This window comes from Ornithorhynchus anatinus, chromosome 11, assembly GCF_004115215.2.
Source record: "Ornithorhynchus anatinus isolate Pmale09 chromosome 11, mOrnAna1.pri.v4, whole genome shotgun sequence".
Lineage (NCBI taxonomy): Eukaryota > Metazoa > Chordata > Mammalia > Monotremata > Ornithorhynchidae > Ornithorhynchus > Ornithorhynchus anatinus.
This window is the reverse complement of record NC_041738.1, coordinates 50,836,611-50,855,462: the sequence shown is the minus strand read 5'-3', so window position 1 is coordinate 50,855,462 and position 18,852 is coordinate 50,836,611. Positions and strand designations below refer to the sequence as shown.

At 50.7% G+C, this 18,852-nt stretch overlaps 1 protein-coding gene across 3 annotated transcripts in view; it reads right to left on the bottom strand.

The window, feature by feature from the left end:
• LOC100085655 (zinc finger and SCAN domain-containing protein 29-like) overlaps positions 1-17,596 on the bottom strand; it is a 30,249-nt gene extending 12,653 nt beyond the window's left edge. Inside the window, exons 1-6 of one of the 3 annotated variants that reach the window (XM_029074472.2) lie at positions 17,499-17,596; positions 15,377-15,885; positions 13,223-13,424; positions 3,209-3,300; positions 2,738-2,864; positions 1,322-2,017 (exon numbers count right to left, since the gene is read on the bottom strand). In XM_029074472.2, the coding sequence (XP_028930305.1) occupies positions 1,322-2,017; positions 2,738-2,864; positions 3,209-3,300; positions 13,223-13,424; positions 15,377-15,763 (1,504 nt within the window). In that variant the 5' untranslated portion in view covers positions 15,764-15,885; positions 17,499-17,596. Of the gene's footprint in view, positions 1-1,321; positions 2,018-2,737; positions 2,865-3,208; positions 3,301-13,222; positions 13,425-15,376; positions 15,886-16,892; positions 17,038-17,187; positions 17,312-17,498 lie in introns of those variants that run through there. The other 2 variants (XM_029074473.2, XM_029074474.2) reach the window with 2 other exon arrangements.
• Between the last annotated feature and the right edge of the window lie 1,256 nt (positions 17,597-18,852).

Here is an 18,852-nt window from a genome sequence, read left to right as displayed (position 1 = left end):
TCCGTGGGCCCCCGAGCTAAACTTCCTTCCCCAGTTTCCTCCGGCCTTTTAAAATTCAAATTTTTTCACATCTGGTACTCTGTTTTCCTTGGGAAAGGAAACCCCATTCTCCTAGGGCGGTTCAACCTTAGGAGGCTCTTTAGGTGAAGCAAGGAGGTGTCATTTCTGGATAGGTGGGGGGTGGGAGAGGAGGCAAACAATTTTTGATTACTAATGAGTGGGTGGTAGCCACGGACCCTCCCTTGGTGTTGCCATTCCCTCGCCCAAAACAAGCACACAGCAAGCCCACACAAAATGGGACCCTCACACCTGATCCCCTATGTCTACCCAAAAAGGGGTGTTGGCAGGGGATTCCACTTCCATTTACAAATACATTTATTCCCAGTTGGCCAAACTAACAATGCATTAATAATACATACACCCTGTGCCCCTTCCCATCCAGCCCTATTCCTTACGCTATCCAGAAGCCTAAGGGAGAGCCCGGGAAAAGAGCAGAATGGAACTCCCACCATTCAATTCTACACTGAGTGCTTCACTGTCACCAGCCTAAGCCCCACCCCGAAGACACCGAGAAGACGATGGAAGACAAACGCGATGGGGGTGTGACCAGACCCATGACCCTCACGATACCATTTCTGCTCTCAGATAACTCCCTAGAGTGGACCCATTTAAAGCCAGAACACCACTCACAGGATGCCTCCTGATGTGTATACCCCACTGTGTCTTAGTGGGGTTTAAAAAAAAATGGAGCATAAGAAAAATTAAAAAGTCACATGGTTTTAAAATGGCTGAACCCAGAAGGTGGAAGAAGAGATTCTGGAAGAAAGCAATGAGAAACGAGAAGGGGAAGGGAATGAGGAACAGGAAAAAGAACAGGAAAAAAAGAAAGGAGGGAAGGCGAGCAAAAAAAGAAAAAAGAAAACCCAGAGACACCTCTTCTCTGGATTCATGCCCAACAACTGACACTAGAAATAGGTTAATCCTCAGTGGCCAAGAGTGTGCACTCCCATGAAAAACTGGAAGAACCACTCAGCTAGGACAAAATCAAAATCCCGCCTTCTCCTCCTCAGACCATTCTTCCACTCACAAACTGTCGGGATCAGTTTGCCATAATCAGGAATCTTCCTTTCCTCCTTCCTGCAAACAACCCTGGACCTGACCCGGGGTACAGTGCCCCTTAAAGCTACCGGCAACTCTTTCACACCTCCCAAAGCCAGAATCACTGCCGAAATCCCTCCCAGAGCCAGAAGGGCCCTTTCATTAGGCCACACTGCTTGTCCCTTCCCGGCCAGAGCCCCCCGCGAAATAGACGGACTCTTACCTCGAGAGCCTTGGAACAGAGATGAAGGACCCTCCTCTTGGGCCGGTTCTTCAATGCCCAACTCATCACTGTCAGACTCTTCAGACAAGACACCGGCTGCAGCCACCTCGTGGTCCCAGGCCCCGGGCTCCTGCTCGTCCGTCTCGGCATGGCCCATTCCGTAGTAAGGGAGAGACATCCCCTCCTCTAGGACATCGGTAGGGAGAACGGGAGACCAGGAGCTCATCAAGGCGTCCATCTCCTCATAGAAGATGCAGGGCTCCAGCACGTGGCCGCTCCTTGCTCTACGGTAGCTCTTTAGGAGGCCTTTGAACTTGGCCTGACACTGTTCCGGTGTCCGGAGGAAGCCGTACTCCTGCAGCCGCTCTGCCACGGCCCCGTACACCTGGCTGTTTTGGTGACAGATCCGGATGATTTCGTAAAACTGAGGCTCGCTGAGAATGGCGAGTAAAGTCTTAATTTCCTCCGAGTCCCAGTGCATGCCTGCGACCTTCTCATCCTTCCAAGCCTCGGGCTCCTGGTCTTTCCAGTTTGCTTCTTCCCGCCTTGTTGGTGCTTCGCTTTCGGTCTCTTCCTGCTCCTCGGGACAGGAGCCTCTCAGGATGTCCTTATCCTTGGAGCCCTGAAGATCCAGGTCACCCAATTCTTCTTCCCCTGGCTTCAGCCCAGAGATGTCAGGCTTGGAAACGCCAAAACCTGCTCAGGGAGAAGCAGACAGTGGCATTATGGATCAGCTGGTCACAGAGAGCTCCCCTGAGCCCAATCCCTACCCCTTGCACCATAAAACAGGACAACTTCTGGGAGACACATTTTTTTTTAAATGGGATTTAAGTACTTACTACGTGCTGGGCACTGAACTAAGCACTCAGATAGATATAAGCTAACCAGGTTGGACAGTCCATGTCCCACATAGGGCTCACAGTCTTAATCCCCATTTTACAGATGACAAAACTGGGGCACAGAGAAGTGAACTGACTTGCCCAAGATCACACAGCAGACAGGAGGTGGAGCCGGGAGTAGAACCCAGGTACTCTGGCTCGGTGGCCTTTGCTCTACCCACTAGTGCTCTACCCACTAGGCCACTCTGCTGTGGGGCGGCTGGGGAAGACAGAAAGGTACTGGAGTCAGGAAAGGAGCTGGAAAAAGCCAGCTCCTCCGTCTAGAGAACAGTGCACCCTCTAAGATAAGATTTTACCCTCCAGAAATGGGAACTCTCTCTCCCTTTGGAAGGCTCTTGGGAAGTTGAATTTCCAAGACTCTGCCATAGAAGGAACTAAAAGAGAGCTGTGTGAGGGACAGGTAGGGTGGCAATCTCTTTGTCATGAGATCTGGAACTCAAAGGTCTCTGGTCAGATCAGGAACTGAGAACACCAGGGACCCCACAATTTGGAATCTCAAGGGGGAAATCGGTCTTACCCAGTGAGCTTATATTCCCATAATTTTCCTGCTTGAGGTGTCGGTGGAGGTTTCTTCGGGGAGGAACCAGATGGTTCTGCCTTTCCTGGGAGAGGGACATGCTTGCGTTCTCATACTTCTTGGATCTCTGGAACAACACAAGAGGGAGATGGCCTACTGAGAATCTGTTGCCTCTGAGAAAACTCCTCTCACACCCAGAGAAATGGATCCAGGCCCAATAAGAAGAATCAGACAGACTGCTAGACATCTTGGGGAAACACAGAACTCTTTCCATGAACGACAGAGACAGTGGGGGAGCGGCCTACAAGGAGTCAATTGCCCCACAGTTCGGGCTCAGTTCCCGAGTCCCCGAGAGGAGTGGGCCAGCTTCTTGAGCCATGACCCAGATGGCTTAGGGGGAGGAAGGGCAGAAGATTCTTGGCAGGCAGTGGGCTTCATGATCTTAGGCGAGACAAAGGGAACTGAACTCACCTGGGAGTCATACGAAAGGAGTGCGACCGCCATATCCCGGTCTCTGGTGGTCCCCTTCCGGGAAAGGCTAGGAACCCGAGGAGTAGGAGAAGCTGAGAGAGGAAAAAGGAGCCATTAGAGCAGGGGCCCTGAGCCTTTGCGGGGCGGGGGGGATGGACGCTGTGCACTGATTTCTAAAATATGTGACACTCCCTAACAACTTCAGTACCCGGATTTGACCTTAAAACCCCCCCAAAAAACTAGTTTATCCACTTGTTCAGCTTGGGGTTTTAAATGTCTTGTTTCCTAGGTGGCTAGAAGTAGTTCTTCCCTCTGTACCCTGATGTGAAGGGGAGCATGAGAACCGAATCACTGGCACCCTAACATCTCCTCTCTCTAGGCACAGACCTCAGGGATTCAGCTTCCATTCTCCTGCCATAAAACCCCAGTCGGGACTTAACTCTGCCGGTTATGGCAGTCATCCAAAAGCTTGGAAAATGAGGCCGAGAGTGGCATTTCAGAGCTCTTCAGAGGGTCGGGAGTAGGTAAAGGGTGTGACTGGGGGCATGGACGATGCTGTAGACGCCTTGTGCATGGATGGTGAAAGGCTTAGCTCAGGGGCAGCCACACTCCACCCTGCCTCACTCCACCCTGCACAGAATCCTGGCCTGGCCATTTCCTCTAGTCTCCTGATTTGAAATGGTCTCACAGCTTAGTAAAGAGACAATGAGAAGGTCACAGTCAGGGGCCAAGAGGAACAAAAAAAAACCCAACAACAACAGAGAGTCACCACACAAAAGCACCAGTATCCATTTTCCATAAAGTGGCCGTACGGTGTCCATTTAGTAGAATCCAAAGAGCACAATTTGAGATGGGGCACAAGGTGACCTGCAAATGTGCAATACTTTACAAGAGGCAGTAAAACTTCAGAGGAGCTAAAAAGCACTAAAAATCAAGACATTCAAGGAACATTCCTTCACACATAATTTGAAAACTGAAGTCTCTACCAAAGCAGTCTGTACTCAGAGCAGGACGGTCACAAAACAAAATATGCTGATAAATCCTAGGAAAGCTGGGTTAATAAGCACATCGATGACCAATGAATGGTGACAACTGGAGATCTTGGGTATGGGAGGAAGGCCACAGTGGAGACTTCTTCGACAGTGACTGAGGTTGCAGAATAAATCAGCATAAACAGCACCGCAATTGTGCTTTAGGAAAATGCTACAACCATTGAAGAAGTCAATCAACAAGAAAGCAATGGGAATTAAGTTCAAGCTCTCCGATCTTTCATACTTTTCAAAAATCCAAAATTAATTTATGTATGATACTGAAATGGACAGAACAGCTTATGTTTATAATATAAACACGCATGTTTATATTCTAAGCCCCTCCTTTCCTCTTCCACTCCCTTCTGTGCCACCCTGACTTGCTCCCTTTGTTCTTCCCCGCGCCTAGTCCCACAGCACTTATATATAGATCTGTAATTTATTTGTTGTATTGATGCCTCTCTCTCCCCTCTGGACTGTAAGCTCATTGTGAGCAAGGAATGTTTCTATTTATTGTTGTATTGTACTCTTCCAAGCACGTAGTACAGTGTTCTGCACACAGTAACTGCTCAATAAATGTGATTGAATGAACTGAATACATGAATAACAAGCACACAGTACAAACCTAAAAAGCTATTGTGAATAAATTCAATAGAAGATGAGGAATGATCAGAAAGAATTAACAGAAAGGATGGTTTGGATGATGGGGGTAATTTCAATTGTGGGAGGGTTTGGGGTCATCTACCCCAAGTTCTAAGCCTTCAAGGTCTCCAGGCCAATTTAAAGAGGGGAAGGTTGAGTCTTGGGAAAAGTGAAACATCCATATTGGGAAGCCATCGGGGATGTGTTTTGGGTGTTGCTGATGTGTTCTTAGAGAAACAGTGTGGCCTAGTGGAAAGAGCACGGGCCTGGGAGTCAGGGGACCCGAATTCCAACTCCAGCTCCACCATTTGCTTGCTGTGTGACCTCGGACAAGTCACTTAACTATTTTGGGCCTCACTTTCACCTATAGAATGGGAAGTCAACCTTATTCCCTCTTACTTAGACTGTGAGCCCCATGGGGGACAGAGTCTGTGTCCAATCTGAAGATTTTGTATCTATCTACCCCAGTGCTTGGCACCTTTTAAGCATTTAACAGGTCCCAGAATTACTATTATGCTGCTGCTTGTTGCAAGTGCTGTGATGCTCTTGGGGGACAAAGCTGGATGCTACAAGAGCCTCTGTTGGGCCTTGAACTTCCTACTTTGGTAAATGTGATACAGAGCCATAACTTCCCAAATGCCTCGCTGCATTCCACGTCGGGATCAAGCTGCACTGATTCTCCCTGGACTTTTCCACGTCTCTTAAAAAAAATCTCTGCATGAACTTCCGGTGGATGTGTCGGCCACTCACTCTCTTCACTCACTCTTTCACTTTATCTAGATGGATGGCGCTCTACCAATTCCTCTTGGGCCAGCTTCTCCCGATGGGACTCCCAACAACTTCTAAATTTTCTACTCTAGTAGAACTTCAAATCCTGTCCCTTGCAATGGGTTTTGCCAGTTTGATGATCTTGTAGACCTCTCCTTGGATTGGGAGACTCCACAGAGGTCTTTCGCAGCATTTGGTCATATCCCTCCACCCTTTTTTTTTTTTTTTAATGGGACTCATTAAGCATTTACTATGTACTAAGCACTGGAATAGATATAAGATAAATCAGGTTGGACACAGGCCCTGCCCCATATGGGGCTCATACTCTAAGTAAGAGGGAGGAGGACTTAATTCCTATTTTACAGATGAAGTAACAGGCCCAGAGAAGTAAAGGGACTTCCCCAAGGTCAAACAGCAGGCAAATAGCAGGGCTGGGTTTAGATTCCATGTCCTTTGGCTCCCAGCCCCGGACTCTATTAGTCCAGGCATTCAGAATCAACTTATTGACTTCACCCAATGACCCTTTTCTGATCTCAACAACATTCTTGCTGTTAAATGAATGCCAGGTTTTCCTCCAGTCTCTGCAGGAATCTCCTGAAGCGGGCTTGGTGTGGTCATCAATCAATCAATTGTATTTACTGAAGGCTTCCTATGAGCAGAGCACTGTACTAAGCGGCTGGGAGAGTGCAATATAACAGAGTTGGCAGACAAGTTCTCCGCCCACAAGGAGCTGGCAGTCTAGGGGGGCAGCTTCAACCTTTACAAGTTTTAAATACTCCTTGGCTCACTGGCTGCAAAGGGACGTTGCATGTGGTGGCGAAAGTACGACCTCTACATTTTTGTTGACAAGAGCTTCATCAAGGAGCAGAGCTTTAAAAGACAAGTTTTGCTCCCTGAAGTAATCTTTGACCGGGGAAACAACACAAAATTTGAACCAGTCTGTAAATAACCCTGCAATGACCCAGACCTTCTGTTTGATTTCCGGTAATCTGGCAAATACGCATTCTGTTTGCCTTTCAAAACACGTGAGTTTTTAGCCCATGCTTGTTTATCTCGACTCATCTCTCATTCAACCCACATAGTCAATCTGTCACCATATACTGTCGATTCAACCTTCACAACATTGCTAAAATCCTCCCTTCCCTATCCACCCAAACTTCTACCATGTTAATCCGAGCACTTCTCCTATTTCGCATTAGTAAGGTCACATCTTTTCCAAGAGGTCTTCCCCGATTATGCCCTCTTTTCCCCGGTTTGCTCTCCCTCTGCCCTGTCTATGCACTTCAATCTGTGACCTTTGGACATTTCATAATCACCCCTCCACCAACCCCACAGCATTTAAGTACCTATCTTTAAAATATATATTATATATTCTTATTAATGTCTGCCTACCCCTCTAGACTGTAAGCTCATTATGGGTGGGAAACATGTCTGTTAATTCTGTTGTACTCTCCCAAACGCTTAGCACAGTGCTCTGCACATAGTAAGTGCTCAATAAATATGAGCGATTGATTCTGCCTCGATTACTGCATCAGACTCCTTTGCTCATCTCCCTGCCTCCTGGCTTTCCCCGCTCCATCCATAATTCACTCTGCTGCCCGGGATATTCAGCCCATGTCTCCCCACTTATCAAGAACCTCCGAGGTTGCCCCTCCATCTCCACATCAAAAAGAAACTCATTATCACTGGTTTTAAATCACTCAATCACCTTGCCGATTTCTTAACCGAGCAAGTTCGCTTCACTCCAATAATGCCAACCTCCTCACTCTACCTCAATGTCACCTATCTCGTTGCCAACCACCCCAACCCATTTCCTGCCATTGCCCTGAAACCCCTTCACCCTTTATATTCGACAGACCATCACGCTCCCCACCTTCTAAACCTTATTAAAATCACATCTCCAAGAGGCCTTCCCCAATTAAGCCCTCATTTCCTCTACTTCCTCTCCTTTCGGTGTTGCCCTTACACTTGAATACGTACCTTTTATTCACCCCACTGTCAGTCCCACACCTTTTTTGTACATATTCGTAATTTAATGTCTAGCTCCCCCTCCGGACTGTAAGCTCCTTGTGGGGACGTTCCCAGGGAACATGTCTATCAAATCTGTTGTACGGTACTCAGCCAGGCACCTCGTAAAGTGCTCTGCACCACAGTTAATGCTCGATAAATACCACTGATTGATCGATTGATGGATGGACAGGCTTGCACTTGAGATCCCCCAGAGCAATCAAACACAAGAGCAACATATGGCTTTGTGGCTTTGAAACTAGCTGCTGCTAGCTCTTCCTCTGAAATACATGTTCTGTTTGACATTCTTTTCCCCTAAAAAAGTCATTTTCGTCTGCATTTAAAATACGTTAGGATCTGTAACCTCTCTCTCCTCAATTATTCTATAATATGGTGGCAAGTAATTTTTGGCTGCCTATGACCTGGAAAGGGGGATTTACCCAACAGTTTCATGTTGTGGAAGGGGTCATCTAAACCAAACAAACCGCCCCACACTGGCACTGAAAGGAATGTTAGTACAATCAAGTGAACATGATTTTCTGCCTTACTGATAATGATAACTGTGATTCTTATTAAGCACTTACTATGTGCCAGGCACTCTTCTAAGTGCTGGGGTAGATACAAGCTAATTGGTTGGACCCAGTCCTTGTCTCACCACTTTACAGATGAGGGACTGAGGCATGGAGGAAGTGAAGTGACTTACCCAAGGTCACACAGCATACAGGATTAGAACCCAGGTCCTTTTGACTTCCATGCCTGTGCTCTTTCCACTAGACCACACTGCTTCGCACCCTGCCTTCTTCACAGATGGTGCCACATGGGTGTAAAGTCTAAAGTCTTCTCTTCAGTGTCTGAACTATTCAGAGGGACCCATTTCTGAACTGGGTCTTCAAACCACACACTGATTGTTCCATTCAACTTTTGTCCACACTGTGTTTAGCTTTTTTGTAAAATGGGGATTCAGTGCCTGTTCTCCCCCTTATTTAGATTGTGAGCTCCATGTGGGAGAAGGACAGTGTTAGACCTGATTAATTTCTATCTACCCCAGCGCCTAGTAGACTGCTTGACTTAGCAAATACAATAAAATAACAACGATAATAATATTTATCAGGTCATCTGGAGGTCCTTCAGCACTTACACAGGCCCCTTTTTTATAGACCTCACAGTCTCAATCCCCATTTTTAAGATGAGGTAACCAAGACACAGGGAAGTTAAGTGACATCCAAAGTGGCAGAGCTGGAATTAGAACCCAGGTCCTTCTCATTCCCAAGCCCGTGCTCTGTCCATTAAGCCCCACTGCTTCTCTTATTAGCTCAATGTTTCATATGTTTGACTCATTCACCCCCATATACATGGCTGAGGGCCACACTCCCTTGCCCTAATTTCAGATTATCAATATTTCTATTTTGGGGGTTAAAGCCATTGCTGAACATTTATTTTTTTCTTCTGACATGTAACAACACTAATCTTTTGTTTAGATGCAGTTTTCATTATTCTCCCAAAATAAAGGATTACTGCAGTTGCTGTGACATGAATAAGCCAAACTCTCAGGCCTTGTTCACAAACAGAATGATGGGTGATTTGGCCTGGTCTTATTAATACGCTGGAGGCCTCATTTAATTTCAATGTGGCTCGTCAAACCACATCACATCAAGGTGAGGTATCATATCATGTGGGGTTGGGTGGATGTCAGAGGTGTCCAGTTCAAATTTACTGGTGGTGCAAATTTCTTCTTAGGAAAATACTGGTTGGTTCAGAGCATGTTGGGGAGGAGGAGAGTTGAGGAAGAAGAAACTCTTTAACTCCAACTTGGAATCTTGAGTGCGCGGGGCCCTGGCTCCTAGCACCTTTCCCCCTTCACGTTCCTGACCATTGTAACAGAGAGGGAGAAGTACCTGGCAGGGAGAATGCACAGAATCATGGTCCAGGTGCTTCGAACAAGTGAAATTTTTTACATCTCAGCCACCAATGAAAAATTCAAGGAATTTTGAGGGTTTTTGCTCCTCACTGTCTTTATTTCCCTGTTTGTTTTTTCCCCCATCATCTAGGTTTCCTCTGTGTCTTCGCTTCTCTTCCACCTACTCTTTCATCTTCTCCCATCCCAATTTCTCCCCTCTCCTTTCCCCTTCATCCTGACTTCCATGGCCTTCCTCTTTCATCCCAATAGCCCAGCAGGAGCATAGACATGCGCGCACACACAAAAAAAACCTCTCTCCCTCAGGGACATACCCCCCCCACACACAATAGAAGAAACAAACCTCTTTTCCACAGAGTCCCTCGGACACAAACAGACCCACCTGCTTTGCTTGTGATGGGGCCAGGGAAGTGGAGGCCTGGGGCCACTTCCATGTCAGAAGTGAGGCAGGGTCAGGGAATTGGATAGTACAGGCAATGGGGAGGCAAATTAGTCTCCTCTGGCCCACATAAGATCCCTGGTGGAAGATTCTGCTGTTCCAGCCGGTCCTGGCCCTGCTGGTCTAGTCATTTCTGCTGGTGGATTCTGGAGTTTTCCCTTTGACCTCGCACCGCCCGCCCTCCCCCCAAACCCCTTAACCCCCAACCCAGCCTCCGCACAGTACTATGATACGGCAGCCATGTTGCACACACCTTTCCTCCAGGATCTGTGACAGGCACCAAATATGGGCTGGTCGCAGCCACCCACAGACATTAATGTAAATTTACAACAAAGAGATTAACGAGGCAACACGCATAGTCATTCCAGTAGCGTGAGCCAAGCAGTTTCTCGCAGAAAGCAAATATGCCAAAGAAGAGCCTCACAGATGTAGACGCTTTTGGGTCCTGCTAAACACTGTAGATAGTAAGCTTCTTGCAGACAGGGATCATATCGCCTCTACTGTATTGTACTCTCCCAAGTGCTCAGGACAGTGAGTGCTCAAAAAATACCACTGATGGATAACGCCAAAGATCCATCAGTAGGATTACATCCTCGTAGCACACAGGGAGAAATGAGCTTTTAACACTAATGTACAAAGGGCTAAGGAAGCCGGGGTGGGGGCTGCTCCTGCTGTAGTCAGAGCTGGGGGCAAACAGACAGTTCCCTCTTCTGGCCTTTTTGCAGCTCCCAAACTGAGCCTTGGGGTCGACAACAGCTCTACTCTTGACCACATCACTGAAAAGTAGGATGCAACAGAGAGACAGGTCACTCTTAAGCACAGGTCATCTGTGATTCAGCTGCAACTACACAATTATTCTAATACTACTTGGGGGGGGAGGGGGGGAGTCGGGGGGGCGTGCTCCTCACTAGACTGTAAGCTGCTTCAGTGCAGGGATCACGTCTTCTCTACTCTCCCAAGCATTTAATACAGATCTCCGCCCAGAGTAAGTGCTCCATAAAAACCGGTGATTGATTAATTCTTGGGCCTGGGTTTATCCCTTTTTTTTTTTTTCTGACAGAGGTCAAGAGAGCCCACTTAGAAAAGCTGTGGGCGCTACCAAGTCAGAAGGGGTGGGTAGGGCCTTGGAGGAGAGGATGGGAATCCACAACAACCAGGGCAACTTGGAACTGTTCAGAAAGAAACAGGGTGAGGTTTGGTAGAAACAGAGTAAAGAATGAAAAAAAATCTACAACTACAAGGTGAAAAATGGCAGGCTGTTACAGCAGATGAAGGATAAAGGGTAAACTGATCGCTATACAATCAATCATATTTATTGAGTACTTCCTGGGTGCAGAGCGTTTGGGAGAGTACAGTATAACAGAGTTGGCAGACACATTCCCCCCACACCCTCCAACATCATTAAGGGGGTGGTTTTTATTTCTGAAAAAGTGAGCACAAAACTGGGGTGAAGAAACAAGAGTACAGACCTTTGGAAACAACATATTCAGCCCTGGGCAGAACAAAAGGTTGAGGCAGAAGAGATTTAGAGTCTTCCCATGCAGACTAGCAAATCATCAGGGCATTGTTAAACAGGCGGTGGGCTGCAAAGAATTCTGCAGAAGGGAAAAATATCTGCAAGCTGCTAAAAGGTTCCTGAATTCATAAAGGGCCAGCACAAAAACCTCAGAGATCCAGACCAAGCAAGCTGTCATTTCACTAGCCCAAGTTTGAAGAAGAGAGAAGCAGCGTGGCTCAGTGGAAAGAGGCTTGGAAGTCAGAGGTCATGGGTTATAATCCCGGCTCCGCCACCTGTCAGCTGTGTGACTTTGGGCAAGTCACTTCACTTCTCTATGCCTCAGTTATCTCACCTGTAAAATGGGGATTAAGACTGTGAGCCCCACGCAGGACAACCTGATAACCTTGTATCTACCCCAGCACTTAGAATAGTGCTTGACACATAGTAAGCACTTAACAAATACCATCATTATGATTATTACAAGAGATGGCTTATAAAGTGTGAAGTTCCCTGTCACTCAAAGACTCCTTCCCAGAAGGTACTGGGTTCAAGAGGCCAGCACTGCCCCGGACTCAACCCAGGGAGGGGGTTCTTTATGGAGAAATGGCAGGAAATGAAACTCTCTGACCACCGCTTTTACGTGAGGGCCTCGAAAAGTCAGTGTGACTGGTATGGCTGATCGCAGGCCATGGAAAGACAAGGTTACGTCCTCTAGACTGTAAGCTCACTGTGGGCAGAGAATGTGCCGGCTAATTCTGTTATATTGTACTCTCCCAAGCACTTAGTACAATGCTCTGCACAGAGTAAGTGCTTGATAAATAACACTGATTAATGGATTGATCCCCCCAGTGTATCTGCGTTTGGGAGATCTGCGGGTTGGAGGCAGGGGTGGGATGCAAATTCGTGAAGCGTTCCCTATTTTTCTCTGATCTCCCTTCCTCCTGTCTCTTCCCACTCTAGTCTGTTCTTCATTCCGCTGCCCGGCTCATCTTCCTGCAGAAACGCTCTGGGCATGTCACTCCCCTCCTTAAAAACCTCCAGTGGTTACCTATCAACCTCCACAAGAAACAAAAACTCCTCACTCTTGGCCTCAAGGCTCTCCATCACCTTGCCGAATTGTCCATTCAAAGCGCTTAGTACAGTGCTCTGCACATAGTAAGCGCTCAATAAATACTATTGAATGAATGAAGGAATGGGGCCCAAAAACAGCAGTCTCTAACAACTGGAATCCCGGGAGACCACTAGGTTCATCTCCCCTCAAAACTGGTTCTGCACAGCTATGCACAGGAAGTTTAGGGGCTCAGTTCTCCCGATGCCCAAAGTGACTCCTCTCCCTGTGGATCATTAACTTTTTCATGGGGCCACTGAAGCAAGGAAGCTCAGTGTTTCCAGTAATGCCCTCCACCGCTCACTGGTGATCTGAAAAAAACAATGCCCCTTCCAAAGTGCTTGGTTTACTCTGCTCCAACCCACAGACTCAGGCCCTGGGAGAATTAAGCTCAATGCACAAGCAACTTCCCACAAAAATCACTAAAGTGAAGCCAGCCTGGACACTGTGGAAGGTACCAGGCAATTTCTGGGGATTTTTCCAGCCCTGTGGGTAATCTAAGATGCTCCCCATTCCCACAGCTCGGGACACTTCTCTCCTTCACGGGCAAGGTTCTTTCTGCAACACCCCCAATCTGGGGGAGGGCTCTGCCCATCCCTCGTCCCTTACCTCTCTCCCGCAGAGGCTGAAGCTCCTCCTCAAGGCTTGATTGCGCCTCCTTAGGGCTTGATGGCTCTTGCGGCTCAGATTGGGGGCTCCACAGCCCCTTTTCCTGGTTCGCCCTCGCGCGCTGCTCCTCTTCCTTCGGCTGCAGGTTGAGAGACTCTGCATCTTCCAGGAGCCCCTGTTGACCCTGCCGGCGGAGTGTAACCTAGGAACAGACCTCATTGTTCGTCACCGTGGAGCCGGGGACTGGGGAAAAGACTTGGGGAGTCGGAGTTAAAACTTCTAAAGAAGCCTAGCGATGCTGAGCAGTGAAAAGTCCTCCTCACGTGGAGAAAATGGAAAGCCCTGGCAAGAACCAGGCGGGATTGACACAAACAGTGAGGATTCGCTATCTGTCCTCCCTGCCTCTTTGACTGTGAGCTCCATGAGGGACATGGGGCTGTAACCAGCCCGATGATCTTGCGTCGACTGCAGCTCTTCATACAGTGCTTGGCGTATAGAAAGTGCTTATCAAACACAATTATTACCGAGCACGGAGCCCCTTCCCTAATCTGCCCAGGTCACTTGCTCCCACCCACCGTTCTCCAGCTTTCCTCCTTTGGTTCAGTTTCTCTTGGACAGCAATCCCAATAAATCACCCATTATTTCTTGTGCCACACAGAGATGTATGGACCCTAATGAACGCACTTACCGGAAGGTGAAACGTTCTGTACTAGAGGATAGACGACATTATCTTGCGAAACTTGAAATTTCTAAACCTCAGTACTTCTAACTCTGAACCTTGGGAACCTCTGCGCCAAGTCGGACCCTGGCGCCATTTCTACCAGCAGCTCCAATCTTGATGTGACGCACACAGAGAGGCAGCCCTCTACCTAAGACGCTGAGTTACGACGAAAAGCACTTCCGTTTCTAAATCTACATCCTGTTTCAGCTTTACAACAATAGCCTTCTTTATGTCATTTGTTCCGAGAGTGCCAAGGGAGTGCAGGGGAGGAGGAGCGAAGGAGGAGACTAGGATTGCCATGGGGAAATAGGAAAACACTTTCAAGAGCCATGATGCAGGGGAAGGAGGCAGAGGGGGAGGGGGGCAACTTAAGGGGGTGGGGAGGGAGAAGTGGGAGAGGAGGTGGGAGAGCAGAGATGGCCAGGGGTTGGAAGGGTGAAACGGGAAAGGGTTTACCTGATCGTCAGGTGGTATCGCCAGGGAGGGTCGAAACGTCCATTTTACTTGAAGTAAAGGTTGGCTATCATAGCATCGTGGAACCTCTCTGACTCAATATAAATACACGAATGGAGCTACGGAACTCACCCAGAATTGACCGGGTACACAATTCTGGGTAAGCTGAATAGGAATCACGTAGTCGTCCTTGATTCAGGGACCAATCCTGCATTTACAACACCGTTCCTACGAGACTAGCAGTTCCAACCCACAACGCTTCGACTTAAGATACGGTCTGGGGGAACCAACTGTGTTGTATCGTGACGGCTCGTAGAGCGCTGATCCAAGACCACCTGAACTGAGTTGGTAGAGTGAGGTGCCCCAGATAGCTGCAGATCCCCTGCGTGTTCAGCCCCAATAACGGGGTTGCCGGTGGTGTCGAGTCATTCGAAGACAAGATCCCCTTAAACCCTGGGATGGACCCATTTTCCCTAAAACCCCGACTGGAGTCCAGCAGGATAAGGAGTCGATCAGCCAGCAGGTTTCTAGGATTCACCCAGGCGTCGGGATAGGGCCTTCAGACGACCTATCTTTGCCACCATCTCTCCCCCCTTCCAAAATGCACCTTTCATCCACTACATGCAGTAGGTCGCCACTGGTAAAAATCCTTGCTCTCTTGAAAGCAACGTCTCGGAACCCACAAAACTCACATCCCTAATGCCCGAAGCCCGGTGGGACTGGTACTAACAGATGGGTAAGACGGTGGGGACAGAAGAGACAACTTGGCCTCCCACCCGAGGGAGAAACCACAGCGTTATATATTCGCTGGAGTCAAAGGGGTTCTCATTTCCATATCGCCCAGGGACATTCAGAGGAAGACAATAGAAACATCATCTGGCCCATCTCAACTCCCCAGTTTCTCCCCAGTCTAATTCCATAGCCCATTAAGTTATGACTTTATTACCCAGCTCTCTCCTCCTCCTCCACCTCCTCCTCACCTGCTGCCTCAGTCTCCTGGGGTCTCTCTGCAAATCCTCCACCATCGCCACGGCCTCCTCTCCGCTCTCTGGATGGCGTTCTCGCACCCAGTTCTGGATCTCCCTGGGTAAGACCGTCAGGAATTGCTCCAGAACCAGCAGTTCCAAGATCTGCTCCTTTGTGTGCATCTCCGGCCTCAGCCACAGGCGACAGAGTTCCCGGAGCCGGCTGAGAGCCTCTCTTGGGCCAGCCACCTCTTGGTAGCAGAACTGCCTGAAGCGCTCGTGGAACCTCTCCGGGGCGATGTCATCCTCCAGGGGGACGGTGTCCTCCTTCCAGATATAGTCCCTCTCCACCTTCACAATCAGGAGCCCCTCTTGGTCCAGGGAAGCCAGGGCTGAAGCCATTCTCCACCTCAGGGAAGGGCCTCACTTCGGCAGGGGCCTGCACTCCAGCGTTCGAACCTGTGAGTCCCCGCTGCGTTTCCGCAGAGCCTCTTCCAGTGAAGCCCCTCTAAGAAGTGCTTTTCCTGTAGGCAGAGGCAGGACTACATCAGCTAGGGAGATATTTGGCGGCATCATTAAACGGTGCTTATTAAGCACCTACTGTCCTGGGTTCTGAATAAAACTAAACAGAAATGGTCATTATCTTCCAGGAGGGCCACATCCGACTGGTTCATCTGGCCTTATCCCAAAGGAGGACAAAGCGGCTTTTATGGACTAACCCTGACTTATAATCCTACCTCCTTTTCCGAATATTCCACTCTCACTACAGTACGGGGATTGGAGGAATGAAAGGGAGCGGGGATTGGAGGTATGAAAGAGGAAAGAGCAAGATCAGATGGAGTAGTATGGCCTAGGGGGAAGAGCCCAGGGCCTGGCAGTCCGAGGACCCGGGTTCTAATCCTGGCTCTGCCAGCTGCCTGCGGGGGGGGGGGGCCCTCGGGCAAGTCACTTAACTCCTCTGGGCCTCGGTTTCCTCATCTGGAAAATGGGGACCCGTTCTCCCTCCCTCCTCTTTAGACTGTGAGCCCCGTACGGGACAGGGACGGCGTCGGACCCGATTAATCGTACCCATCCCGGTGCCGGCTCCCGGAACAGCGTCGACACATCGTGCTTCAAGTTAATAGACACCACGGTGATAATAATAGTCGCAGTAATAATTTTTTTAAAAAGAGAGGGAATCCAGCAGCCCCTGGCCCAGGGTCCCTCCTGGGGGGCAGAAAAGGGAAGGGACATCTTCGGGGAAGGGAAAGATGCTGAAGTGGGATCGTGGGCATTTGAAGATGGGGGGTGGATCTCTCTCCTGGCTCCGACCGGGTGAGCGTCGAGGTGGGAAGGCGGCTACTCTATCTCTGTTGGTGGTTCTTGTTCGGGGCCCGACAACGACCCTCGTGGGCCGAAATTCTTGGGTCCGGCCCCAGATGAACCAGACGACTGTGTGGCCTGACACTCGTTTTTCTTTGTCTGGATCCCGGCTAGGCCCAACCCAGGGAGGGAGTAGGCCTTGGAGGAATCAATAATGCACAGTGCTAACCTCGGGCATGCTCAGTTGTTTATCCCAATGTGTATGTACTGCCGGGAGATGGAGTCGGCGTCTTTGCAGCAGCCGTGCATGAAAGAGACGCTACACGGAGACTCCCCGGTCCCTCAGGTCCTGCCAACGGCCGGGGGGAACCCGGCCGACGGAGGGGGCTGGGGTCGGCTCATTCGGAGCAGGGAACCGAAGCCCGTCTTTCGCCCCGGCGGGGGGGACGTGCACTTTTCCTCGACTCGCCCCCCTCCCAAGGGAATGTCGGGCGCCACGCCGTGTCCCTCGGGTGGGCGCTTACCCTCTCACTAGTTGGCAGTTTCCCCGGGAGTCAGAGTTAGTTTTCCGCGCCTGTCAGGGGGAGGATGGTCCCCCGGGGGTCGGTCCCTCGGCCCGGGACCCCCCGAATCGCAACGAGAGAAGCCCCTCCCCCCACCCCGGGAGGGGGGGGGGTGAAACCCGAAGCGGGGCTGGCCCCTCCCCCCCGGGGCTCGGCGGGACGGGGCCCCCGCCTCTCGGGCCGAGCAGGGACCGCCCCGGGGCTCGGGCCCACCCCGCCCCGCCCGGCCCCGCCCCGCCCCGCGCTCCACCCCAGCGGCCCCCGGGACTCACCGGCCCCCGCGCCCCGCCGCCTCAGCTCTGCCCCCCACTCGGCGCCGAGGCCGGAAGACCGAGCGGGGGACGACGGGAACGACGGGCAGGCCGAGCCGCAGGGCGCAAGCGCGGGAGCCGCCAGCCCCCCTCCCTCCCCCACCGCCGGAACTCCATGGCCGAGGACGGCCCGGGCCCGGCCGGCGAGGGGGCCAATCGGAGCGCGGGGAGGCGGGCGCGGAGCAAGATCGACGGCTCCGCCCGCCAATGGCGAGGCGGGAGCGCGCTGAGCGACCCGAGCGGGGGCGGGGGGGGCTGAGGGGATCGATGGGGGAGGGGCTGGGCGCTCTCGGCCCTGCCCCAGGGCCCCGCGCGCCGTGCGGGGTCTCGAGGCGGCGGTAACCAAGGGTAACCTGAGGTTACCAGGGAACCGCGTTGGGGGGGGGGGGGCGCCCCCTCCGCCTCGCGCGCCGTCACGCGGGGGCCCGAAAGCGCGCGCCCCGTGGTCGCCTCAGCCGGGCCCGGCCCGTCCCTCCCGCTCCCCTCACCTGGCGCCGCCCGCTCCCGTCAGGGCAGCCTCCTCATTGTCCCCTCGCTGTCGACACTCCCGGCCCCGACCCCGCGCCCTCCCTCCCTCCCCCTTCGCCGCTCAATAAATATCATTGATTTATCGATCCCCCCCCCCTCCTCCGCCAGACCCCGGCTCTCCCCGCCCCCCGAAAGCCTCTCGAAAAATCCACCCCTTTGGGGGTCATCCCGGCGGCTCGATGCGCCCCGCTTCGTGTATTTTCCTCCTTTTACTTCACACTCCTCGTATCAACTGGGTATTTTCCCTTCTCTTCACACCGTTCGGGAAAGATGGATGGGCGGGAGGGAGAGGGAGAAGGGCGCCCCGAAAGCTCAGCCTTTTTTTCCTCCAATCTTTCCCAATAGGACTCCATTTCCTCAGGAACTTCGGGCTTTGGCTTTTTCTCCCTCTCACTATTAAGCCTGAGATGTGAAGGAAGTAAAATAGAAAAAAAAATAATAATCACATAGCACCCGTCCTCTCTATCAGGGAGAAAAGGAACAACAACAAAAATAAGGGTTTGGGAAATGCCGCTACCAACGGGGAGGGATTGTCGCAGGCATCGGGAGAGTCGTTGTAAAAGGAATTAAGGCTCTTTATTGATCACTTTTTGGGTGCAGGATACGGTACCTGGTCCCGGGAGAGAAGACACGGGTGGGATTTAGACCCGGCCCCTGTCCCTCAGTCGAGAAATTAAGAAAATCCGGACAAAAGCAGGAAGAGAAGGTGGGGTTTCGAAGCTGGCAACATTAAGGCCTGCCATGTTTGCTGGCTGAGGGAGGCATGAATTAGTAATTACGTATCTAT